General features: G+C 43.2%; 1 protein-coding gene across 1 annotated transcript in view; it reads left to right on the top strand.

Moving 5' to 3' along the window:
• The window catches only part of PLCB4 (phospholipase C beta 4), a 208,855-nt gene that overhangs the window by 118,741 nt on the left and 77,903 nt on the right, over nucleotides 1-12,211 (top strand). Inside the window, exons 14-17 of the mRNA XM_077812056.1 lie at nucleotides 668-747; nucleotides 1,135-1,219; nucleotides 9,847-9,937; nucleotides 10,924-11,019. Coding sequence (XP_077668182.1) covers nucleotides 668-747; nucleotides 1,135-1,219; nucleotides 9,847-9,937; nucleotides 10,924-11,019 — 352 coding nt within the window. The remainder of the gene's footprint in view (nucleotides 1-667; nucleotides 748-1,134; nucleotides 1,220-9,846; nucleotides 9,938-10,923; nucleotides 11,020-12,211) is intronic.

Here is a 12,211-nt window from a genome sequence, read left to right as displayed (position 1 = left end):
ATTGATAACTTCAAATTTATACGTCAAACTTTAAGCCCAAATCCTCTCTCCAACACCCAGACGGAGAAATTTAGCTAGCAAGTAGGGAACTCTGCAGAGAGAGGGAATCCCACCCCACAACACTGCATGGCTGGTCCTACATCCTAATGGAATGAATGATTTAAATAGGGGTGGGTCCTATGTCCTGAACTCTCAACAGCTTACTTCTGCCTCACTTCCTCTTCCCACCCCGTTCTGCATGAAAGCATTCAGGGAGCCCACTCAGGCACTCTGTATAGTCTCTCCAAATCCTGCCACTCTTATGCACAGCAGAGTCAATAATGGCTCTGCTGCAAAAGTCCCCCTTACCTGTGGAAGTGACAGGTGAAACACAGGCGTTGTCCCTTCAGCCAAAATCCTCCTCTGGGCAAGATCAGCTGTCAGATCCCTATGTCTCAGAGCAGCACTGAGCTTGTGGCTGTAGCTACCATCTTCCTTCCTCAGGTGGAGTGAGAGTTTTTTAAACATGGAGTGGGAGTAAATAGAGAAATGAAATAGACCCACTTTGTTCTGTCTGTCTTTGCTTCATTTACTATAGAATCCATCATGTTCTGTGTCTGTAAAATATTTCTACTCATAATTGCCACTTGATGTGTTTTAACATGAACACTTTCTTTGCATTTTAAAGGATGTCATTCAAGCCATTAAGGAAACTGCATTTGTTACATCTGAGTATCCTGTTATTCTTTCCTTTGAAAATCACTGCAGGTATAAAGTATATTCATCTTCCATTTTTAATACTGCAATGAAAGAGCAATTGCACCTATGATAAGGCTCATAATAGTTCAACTTGACTTGGAAAACTTTGTAACAGGGTTATGCAGATAAATTAGATGTCACTTTGAAGAGATCCAGAGATGTTGGCTTTAACACAAAGGTCAAGCTTTGAATTGTTTTAATAATGCTGTGATTCAGCAGTGAATTACATTCGAAGGTCACATTAACTGAATAATATTTAATCAGCACATTACTTTGGTTTAAATAAATTCATGCATTTCAGTTATATTAGTTCGGTTTTTATAAACAGTTAAAAGTAGTAACAGGTTTTTGTTGCTGAATGATGGCTTGGGATTAACTAATGTCACTTTTTTCCAGCAAATACCAACAGTACAAGATGTCAAAATACTGTGAAGATTATTTTGGCGATCTCCTTTTGAAGCAACCTCTAGAAACACATCCAGTATGTATCTTTAAAAATTGTGTTTATATTTCTTGTTAATTTTATTAGAGCGGTATAATAACTTGAGACTATTTATTAGAGCGGTATAGTAACCAATGGTGGAGAAACTTGTGTGTGCCTGGGCCTTAGTTTTCAAACATCGCTATTGATTTTGGGCTTCTCAGTTTTTGGGTCCTTAGCTGGTTCATTTAATTTCTTCTGAACAGAGTTTGGGGAAGGACTTCTGGCAAGGGTTGGGGAGCCATGTCCCCATGCTGAGTCAAGCAGGGTTGCCTCCCCTATAAAATAGACCAAGTGTAGTGTCTTTGCTTGTGACCTCACCCACCTTGTCTCTCTGTAATTTCCAGTTATTGATGCTCTAATTAATGCTAAACTGTATTAATGCTAAGTGGCACTATGTGCAAAAATCTTATTTAAATGAATCTCAGCCATACATGGCAGAGCATTACAGGATCTAATGATAAAAAGAAAAGGAGTACTTGTGGCACCTTAGAGACTAACCAATTTATTTGAGCATGAGCTCTCGTGAGCTACAGCTCACTTCATCGGATGCATACCGTGGAAACTGCAGCAGACTTTATATACACACAGAGATCATAAAACAATACCTCCTCCCACCCCACTATCCTGCTGGTAATAGCTTATCTAAAGCTATTACTCACTTCAAATCCAGACTCCAGCGAGAAACTGCTGAATTGGAATTCATTTGCAAATTGGATACTATTAATTTAGGCTTAAATAGAGACTGGGAGTGGCTAAGTCATTATGCAAGGTAGCCTATTTCCCCTTGTTTTTTCCTAACCCCCCCTCCCCCCCGGACGTTCTGGTTAAACTTGGATTTAAACTTGGAGAGTGGTCAGTTTGGATGAGCTATTGCCAGCAGGAGAGTGAGTTTGTGTGTGTATGGGGGTGGGGGGGTGAGAAAACCTGGATTTGTGCTGGAAATGGCCCACCTTGATTATCATGCACATTGTGGGGAGAGTGGTCACTTTGGATGAGCTATTACCAGCAGGATAGTGAGTTTGTGTGTGTGGTTTTTGGAGGGGGGTGAGGGGGTGAGAGAACCTGGATTTGTGCAGGAAATGGCCCACCTTGATTATCATGCACATTGTGTAGAGAGTTGTCACTTTGGATGGGCTATTACCAGCAGGAGAGTGAGTTTGTGTGGGGGGGGTGGAGGGTGAGAAAACCTGGATTTGTGCTGGAAATGGCCCAACTTGATGATCACTTTAGATAAGCTATTACCAGCAGGACAGTGGGGTGGGAGGAGGTATTGTTTTATGATCTCTGTGTGTATATAAAGTCTGCTGCAGTTTCCACGGTATGCATCCGATGAAGTGAGCTGTAGCTCACGAAAGCTCATGCTCAAATAAATTGGTTAGTCTCTAAGGTGCCACAAGTACTCCTTTTCTTTTTGCGAATACAGACTAACACGGCTGTTACTCTAAAAAGGATCTAATGATGAATACATCTCGTGGGTATAAGCAAGCACTGTGGCCAGTCCACAGCTGGTACAGAAGAACATGGTGTCAGGAGTACAGTAAGACCAGAAACAGAAGGAACAAAGCAACAAAGTGCAGACAGAAAGAACAGCCACAAAGGTTGCAGGATCTCATCAACATGCCACTTTTCAATGCCCCAGAGAACTTCAGCTTTGACAAATCTTCACAGTGGACAGACAGTATTTTGGAAGATTTCAACAAACTTTGGGAAGAAACTGGAGATATTCAAGTATCTTCTTTAATTTATGTGGGGAAGCAAGCAAAGCATATCTTTAAATCCTTTGACTTTACTGCAGACTGTCGCAAAGATGAGTATGAAAGGGTTCTGGCTATGTTTAATGCATACTTTATACCTCAGAGAAATGTGGTTTATGAAAGAGAATGTTTTCATGAAAGCATTCAAGAACCAGGGGAAAATGTTGAATATTTTGTAAGAGTTCTGCATATATTGGCTGAAAACTATGATTTTAGGAATGCAAAACATGAAAATATCAGACACAGGCTGGTTTATTGGGTTAACAGATAAAAACCTTTCATAGCAGCTGAAATTGAAGAGAGATTTAACCCTAATCTCAGTTATTTAAATAGCAAAACAGTCTGAACTATTGAAACAGTGAAACCTAGAGAAACTTGACAAACTTAAAAAACTGAAGCTAGTTTAGAAACTGTGTTAAAAGTTATCATCATAAAACCCCTGAGGCAAGGAGAGAGCGCTCCCAAGTTAACAATGACAATTCCAACCTACATGCACAAGATGTGGAAAAAGTCATATCTCAAGAGATTATGCATGTCCAGCCAGATGCACATGTGTAATAAATGTATGAAATATGGACATTTTGCAGCTGTTTGCACCAAAGCAGTCATGGAGTTGACTCATATAACAGACAACCAAGAGCCATTGTTTCTGGTATCTATTACTTGTGATGACATAGATAGAACGTTGCAAATCTGCGGATATCCGCTTTATATCTGTGAATATCTGCATCCACGGATGCGGTTGTATTGTTTACCATCTTTGCTGATTGTGGATCAGATGCAGCTCCAAATTGTATCCACGCAGAGCTCTAACAGTAACATGGGTGTGAATGCAGATACATATAAAACGGTGGAGTGCGGATCACAGGTCGGATAGACGTTAATTATCGTGGATGCGGATCAGATGTGGATCCAAATATTTGTATGCATGCAGGGCTCTAAACATAGAACCTAACCTGGAGAGTGGCAAGACTATTGACTTTAAAACTGATTCAGGAGCTGATGTCACAGGCATCTTAGAAGGGATTTACAATCACTGTCAGTCCCTCTCAGAGCTGAAGTCACCTGACACAGCTTTGACCAGCCTTGGAGGTATACTGAATGGCATGGATCAGCTCACCACAGAAACAACTTACAAAGATAAAAGCTATGCATTCAGAGTGCATGTGATCAAAGGTGACAACCTTCTCAGCTGCAGCATGGCAGTTATGATGGGCCCAGTGAGAAAGGTGGAAGAACTTGATGGAGGATTTGATGGTATTGGACTTCTGAGAGGCTATCAAGTACAAATCAACTTAAGAGACAATGCTGAACCATACAGTGTACAAACACCCACACCAGAGACACCTTGGAAAAGACTAGTTGCAGGTTTATGCAAATTCAGAAGACATCACTACCTGGTTATCATGGTCTATTTTCCCAGGTTTATAGAAATAATGTACTTGAAAGACGTAACATGTCACAGTGTTCTTGAGAAACTGAAGTCCCCTTTTGCTCAATTAGGTTATTTCAGAACAACTGTGACAGGCAACAGACCACAGTTCACTGCAGCAGAATTTAAGTCACTCTGAACGAAATGTGATTTTGGTCATATCGCTAGCAGCCCACATTACCCACAAGCAAATGGAGAGGCTGAGAGCTCTACAGACTGCTCAGAAAATCGTACAGCAGAAAGATTGATTCCTTGCTCTTCTGAGTTATAGATCCACACCAATAACAGCTACTGGATATAGTCCAGTACACTTGCTGATGGGAGGACAACTCAGCACTACTGTTCCACCTTTGGAAAAGAGCCTATTTTCAAAGTGGCCAGACAGAGAACTGCCAGGTCTAGAACCTGGTGACCACGTTCATGTAAAAATGGATGGATAAAAAGGATGGACAACTTCAGCTGTCATATACAAAACAAAAAAGAAAAACAAAAAACCCTGCACCGATATAATATGTGATCATGACTGATGGTGGAGAATTCAAAAGAAACCATTGACAGCTACAATTTGTTCCTGAGAAAGAACAATCAACAGATAAAATGCTACCGATGGCAGATTCAAAACAAGAAGAAGATTGCGAACTGACCACAGCCAGTCTTTGCAAGTAATGGACAGCCAGATGCTAAACTGTACTAGGCTGTTCAGCCACTAGGAGGCACTGTGTCAAATACCTTATTTAAATGAACCTCAGTCATACCTGCCAGAGCATTAAAGGATCTAATGATGAACACATCTGGTGTGTATAAGTAAACTCTGTAACCAGTTTATATCTGGTACAGAAGAACATGACAGATGCAAAGTAATTGATCATATGTGCCTGGAAGGGAAGGGTGTAGTGCCTTCAGCTGCATCTTCTATCTCATGGTTCCTGGTCCAGACCAAGCTCTGGAATCTGGGCTGCTGTCAGTGCTGTCAGTGCATTAGGAACTGAATCGGATGAAGAGCTCCCAGCAGAAGCAGCAACTGCAGGAACGGTCAGGAGAACTAAAATCCACATGCATTTCAGTCTCATACATAGCCAGGAAATATAGCAAATGCTGGAGCATTCTTAATAGGCACGGCCTACCAATATTCAACCTTGGCCTAACCTTCTATTTGCTAGGGCGGGGGTTCTCAAACTTCATTGCACCACGACCCCCTTCTGACAACAAAAATTACTGTATGACCCCAGAAGGGGGGACCAAAGCCTGAGCCCACCTGAGCCACGCTGCCCAAGGGCTTCAGCTAGAGGCAGGGGGCCTGTAACCTGAGCCCTGCCGCCCAGGGCTGAAACCCTCAAGTTTCGGCTTTGGCCCTGAGTGGTGGGGCTCTGGCTTCAGCCCCGGGCTCCAGCATGTATAAGCCAGCCCTGGCAACCCCATTAAAAGGTGGTTCTGACCCACTTTGGGGTCCCAACCCACAGTTTGAGAACCGCTGTTCTAGGTCTACATATGCTCTTACAGGGCCTGCCCACTGCTTTGCACAACCCATTCAAACTCTCTAGCAGCAGCCACCAAATGTCAGAGGTGAACAACTGCTGTCAGCTGCACCACACTGCCAAGAAAGACAGGCAGAAGGAGATTCCTTTGACTCACCTTCCTGCTACTGCCCCTGGTGACTACTAGGCCCTTTTGCCTAGTGACACCTTCTCCAGGGCTGTGCTTTTTTCTCTTCTCTTAAATTTGACAGGGATAGTTAGGATGCAAGAATGCATAATAGAGATCATGTTGCTATACTCGGAGGGGTATGCAGAGATGTGTGGCTGGCTGTAATATCCCCAACCTGAGCACAGTCCTCGCAAGTGGATGCTTCTCATGGCCCTGTGACCAAACAGAAATGGTGCCACACCAAAAGTTCTGTGGCTACTGCAGCTTCGGGACCCAATTCTAGCCTCATCTGGTCTCTGCTCTTTAGTGTGCTCACTGTTTTATGTTTTGTTTTTTTCTGGCTTGTCACTCTGCCTCCTCCATGCACACATTCATAAATCAAACTTTCAAAAGGCATCTGGTGCAAGTTGGAAACTTGCCCTTCGTAAGTAGTTATATTCCGTTTTAAATGTCTCTGGAAGGAAAACTCAGGACAGGCGTGAGACTGCCTGAAGCCGATATTTTCCCAGAGGGGCACCTAGCTAACCTTTTAATTGCAGAATGGTATTTTAGAGGTAGGGGGAATGAAACCTGATTGTACTGACATCTAGTGGAGTTAAAATATATTCACTGCTGGTCCCAGTGGATGATAACCTGGAGTTCCCTTTATCCTCAGTGTCCATGTGGAGATTGTTGCACACGATTCCCTTGCTGGAACTGAATGATTGAGTTCTCTTGATTATAATGGGAAAATGGATATTAGCTTGGAAGGATGTTGCATCAGTTGTTGTTTGTTCCACATGCTGTTTGCCAGCTTTGTTTGCTTCTCCTTGTATTTGGGTATCAGGGTGTCGTGCAGAGGTGGGCAAACTATGGCCCATGGGTCATATACCGCCCACAGGACCCTTCTGCTTGGCCCCTGAGCTCCTGGCCTGGGAGACTAGTCCCCGGCCCCTCCCCTGCTGTTTCACCTCAGCCTCAGTGCACCGCGCCATGCTCTGGGAAGCCAGGTAACGCAGTTGCAGAACCGCGGCCTGACCCGGTGCTCTGGGCCACGTAGTAAGGGGACAGGGGGAAGATGGGGTTGGATAGAAGGCAGAGGAGTTTGGGAATGTGGTCAGGGGTCGGGGGTGTGGATAGGGGTCGGGGGGGTCAGAGGGCAGAGAATAAGGGGGTTGGATGGGGCATGAGTCCCGGGGAAGAGTCAGGAATGAGGGGGGGTTGGATGGGGCGGCAGGGGGCAGTCAGGGGTGGGGGATCCAGGGGTGGTCAGGGGACAGGGAGCGGGGGGTTGGATGAGGCAGGAGTCCCGGGGAGCATCAGGGGGCGAGAAGCGGTGGCGTCGGATAGGAGGTGGTGGGCCGGGCCACGCCTGGCTGTTTCGGGAGACACAGCCTCCCCTAATCGGCCCTCCGTACAATTTTGGAAACCCAACGTGGCCCTCAGGCCAAAAAGCTTGCCCTCCCCTGGTGTGGTGGGTTGACAGTGCCTTCCCACAGAGGCTGTTGATGCTGGTCCGGCACAGTGACAAAGCTGACTTGATTACTGTTATTTTTTTTATGTGGTGGTTGAATACCTAGAAACTCCACTCACTCCAAAGAGATCTGCCTCCCCGTTCTGGGATTCCTTACTAACCCTGGCTATATCTTCCAGTCCCAACTCACTTCTACCTCAGTGTACCATTGTCCTTTTCAGCTGTGATCCTGGGTAACAGATCCTTCCCCCATTTCCTTCCCAGGCCCACTGGGAGGGAGCCACACCACCCAAATCTGCACTCCTTTGTGTCCTGGGGCTTGTACCAGGGGATCCTGGCCTGTGCTCTGCCCACCTCAGAGTGGAGAGTGATGGGCCAACAGATGTTATGCCTCTCCCTTCCCAATATGGAGCAAGTCATTTACTTAGCACATACGTAGCATTTGTCATTTGATACCGTCCACAAACATCAAAGACATGCTCCTACAAACCCTTACTGGCAGGTATAGTCCTTATCATCTGACTAAGGACTACTCGCATAGATAAATCTTCGCAGGGTTGTGCACTGGTTGCTGGAACCTCACAATACGGCAGTGAGTTAAGCTGGGTAAATATTGTTAGTCACATTTAGCAAATTAGGGAACTGAGTTTAAGCGACTAGCCCAAAATCACACAGCAAGTCAATGTATGAGTTGATACTTCAGTCTCCTGACTTTACTGTTGCCAAGGTGGTGTGACCCTGTGGATCTGGCAGTGGACTAGGAATCAGGAGAGGTGGGTTTTGCTTCTGCCTGTGCTACTGATCTGTGGCATTACTTCTGTCACTTTGTTGCCTCTCTGCCTCAGTTTCCCCTCCAACTCTGTCTCTTGTCTATTTAGATTGTAATTTCTCCAGGGAAGGGACTCCTTTGCTATTTACTATACAGTGCTCAGATGATAAATGCTTTATTTTAAAGCTATGTAACCTCTTCCTGCCTTGTTTTCCCCATCTGTAAAGTGAGGATGATGATACTTTCCTGCCACACTCTTGCATTGTGTTAATTAATTTTTGTGAAATGTTTTGTGATCATCAAACAATAAGTATTAATGTAAAGTATTATTATTACCAATTAATTTTGGAAGTATTTTTCTTCTGGATGGCAGTCAGGCAGCAACCCATTCGAAACCCATATGAAAGATATGAGCAGCAGAGAGAAAATATTAGAACAGAATTCAGTTTTCAGATGATTTGATAAATAATAAGTCTCTCTTACCAATGTAGGTTTTTTTTAATCAGCATGTTCTTGTTTTTAGAATTTAGCAAACCTTAACATGAGGAAATAATAGATGTCTAAACATGTTTTGTTAAAAGGGGCAAGAGTAGCAATTAGACAAAATAGCAAGATAGGTAAACAAAATTCAAGGACTGCACATTAGCTGTGCTTTTAAATCCAGAATGTGGCTAACTTAAGATCGGGAGGTTCTCAAACATTGCCCTTCAAAATAATCTGATGAGAGCAAAAAAGAGGGACATTCTTACCTGAATACACAGAGATAGTTAAAGGGGTTATATGAACCTTTGATTTTTAATATTTTATTGATGCAACATAAAATCCTGAGCAGAAGAAGAAAATAAATGAATGACTTTTTCAGTGTCCTTGCATTCCTGTTGATATTTTCATGTGACTGTTGTTTTTATTCTGATGTATTCAGAGTTTTTTGTGTGTGGCTCATTACAGGAATATGAGATAATAAGGAGTTTACAATATACAGGCCAAATGATCCCATCCGCTTCCATGAGCAGAGAGGGATGGGATCCCGTGTTTCTCATTTCGGAGGGTGGGGGGATGGCTGCAGGGGAAGTGGAAGTCCTCCCTTTAGGTCATTGTCTCCATCTTGCCCTGGCTGCAGAGCAGCCCCTCCATGGTTCTGCTTAGTCAGGGCTTGTCTTCACTACTGGGGTAAGTCGATCTAAGTTACGCTTCTCCAGTTATATGAATAACTTCGCTGAAGTCAACGTAGCCTAGGTCGACTTACCACAGTGTCTTTGCTGTGCTGCATCGCGTCAACGGTAGATGTTTTCCTGTTGACTTACCTTAATCTTCTCGAGGAGCTGGAGTACCAGGGTTGACTGGAGAGCGCTCTGCTGTCGAGTTAGTGGGTCTTCACTAGTCCCACTAAATTGACCCCAGCTGCATCGATTGCAGCAGCATCGATCTCCCTGTAGTGAAGAGATGTCCTCAGTGTCCCTTGCTCAGGCTGGTCCTAAAGTCAGAATCCAGCCCAAAATGGGTAGTCAAAGAGGTTAAATGAGAAGATTATTGCAAATCATGCTCAATAAGCCCTTCTCTCCATTTTTGTAGCTTGAACCAGGAAGACCCTTACCGTCCCCGAATGATCTCAAAAGAAAGATACTCATAAAAAACAAAAGGCTGAAACCTGAAGTGGAAAAAAGTAAGTAAAGTTCATTGAATCATTACATTAATACAAAAGTATGCACTTTAGATAACAGAACAATGTTCTACCAAACTTTCCAAAATGAAGAACATACTTTATATTCACTATGCATGACATTTTGTTTTCACTTGTGTTTCATATCAGTGGCAAAGTTTTGCCCTCTGTGTAAATGTGTAGAGATTATAAATACATATAACTTGAAATGGAATTCTGGGTCATAATCTGATTGCTGTCCACGCCAAAATGTAACACAGATGGAATCTGTTGTAGAGCAGGTGTGCTGTCATTGTTGTGTTTTCCACACCTGCCAGGGTGAACTAAAACTGAAATGGAATTTCAAATGACTCTTCTTTTCTTGATAATCCTGGCATTCTTCTGCTGTGCACGAATCATGATGCTGGGGTATTCATGGTTCCTACTATGGCCGTACTGATTGGCCCTGGACCTTCTCCCATTGAAGACAGTGGCTAAACTCCCATTGACTTGAGCGTTGGCTCATACAGTGCAACTTACAAGCACAATTCAGAAATAACATTGAGGTAAAATTCCCATTCCAATATGGAATGTCATATTAGGCCGTGAAAGCGATCAGCCATCTGTTACCCAGGACTTGCTCACAGCAGTAATGATCCGAAGGCTCTTGAAGTCACTGGAAAGACGCTCCTTGACTTCATTGGGCCCTTACTGTTTGTTTGGGTTTTTTTTTTTGATCCAGCATTGGTAATAACTGTTTTATCAAAGTATCCCTAACAACAATGGGTTTCAAGTTCTTTTGCAAACCTTTATTGCTGACAGAAGACCTGACCCGAATTGGTACTGAGCACCCACAACTCCTATTCAATTCAAGCCCCTGTCAGAATCAGGCCCTAGTTATTTAGCATTTTCTTCATGTAATTTGAGTTAAAATATTTAATTTTGAATAAGAACCATTTGTTACATGGCTAACGTTAATTTTCTCTCTGTTTTTTTTATTTTTTAAACAGAACAGCTTGAGGCACTGAAAAGTATGATGGAGGCTGGCGAAACAGCTGCTCCTGTCAATATCCTAGAAGATGACAATGAAGAAGAAATAGAAAGTGGTGAGGATTTTATAAGCGATGCTTTTCGGGAGTTGCTTGCCTGCTGGAAAAGGAGGGAGGAGTTCAGATAGACTTTTGCCACTGGGCCTCAGTAGAAGCCTTTTCATATAACTGCTTCACTTTAACCTGACATATCCTCACAAGCACTGTCTTTATAGGCTTCCCACTTGTAACATAAACTCATAAGTACGTTTATTTGTTTAGATTTTAAATAAATCTCTCTAAACTCTGTGAACCTGAAGCGCATGTAAAATTAAATAAATGAAAATGTTACAAAGCAAATTAGACCATTAGAAAAAGAAGTTGCATTAACCCTTTCATGTCTTATCTTTCGTTGCTGTTGCCCTTGGAACAGGGTTCTGCTTTTGATCCCATTTAGTTTGTTAATTTGTTTCTTTGCAATTTATCTCCGGGATAACCCTTTGAGATCTCTGGGGTGAGGCGTTGTCTACAGGGGTAGGATAACACAACAGCAAAAATACCCTGGGGAAAAGCAGAGGTTAAAAGGGCTGCTGAAGAAGAAAAGCAGAATGTAGTTGTGAAGATAGATGTACTGCAGTTCCATCTGCATGGATGGTCAAGTCACGTATGTTAGTCTAAGTCATTGAGAGAAGAGCATTGTGCAAAGTCCAGAAGGGAACCACGGAGCCCTTGCCAATGAACGCAGTCTACAGGCATGTGACCTTCATCTTTTAATTGACCTCAGTGTCAAATGGAGGGGGAGTCACAAAGACCCATTAGCAGCCCATCTGATCACTCTCCATCTGAAGCGATTGAGCTTTACCCATAGATGTTGTGGAAGGTCAAAAACAGGGTGCTGAACTATTAGATCTGTTATGAGATAGGCATTGACTACGTTTGAATCTTGTTCTTGCTACCTAGTTCACCACCTGGAGGTGATATCAGGAATTGTCCAAACAGGGTGCCTTTAGCTAAAATAATGGGTCAGCGGATTAAACACACCTTTTAACAGGCGGGGGCGGGGCGGGGGGGGAGGGAGATAGAAATGACAGAGTAGGATCTGCAACATTTTTATACAATTACGGGAGATTATTTGTATTTCTTCCTCATGTAAATTATGCTGTGTATGTGAAAAATCCTGCCAGTATCTCTTGCAACTGCTAGTTTAATTTTTCAGTTCATTTATAAGCACTACAAAATAAGCTATTTCTCCCATGTAGCGAACACCAAC

This window comes from Eretmochelys imbricata, chromosome 3, assembly GCF_965152235.1.
Source record: "Eretmochelys imbricata isolate rEreImb1 chromosome 3, rEreImb1.hap1, whole genome shotgun sequence".
NCBI lineage: Eukaryota > Metazoa > Chordata > Testudines > Cheloniidae > Eretmochelys > Eretmochelys imbricata.
This window is presented reverse-complemented; position numbering and strand designations above follow the sequence as displayed.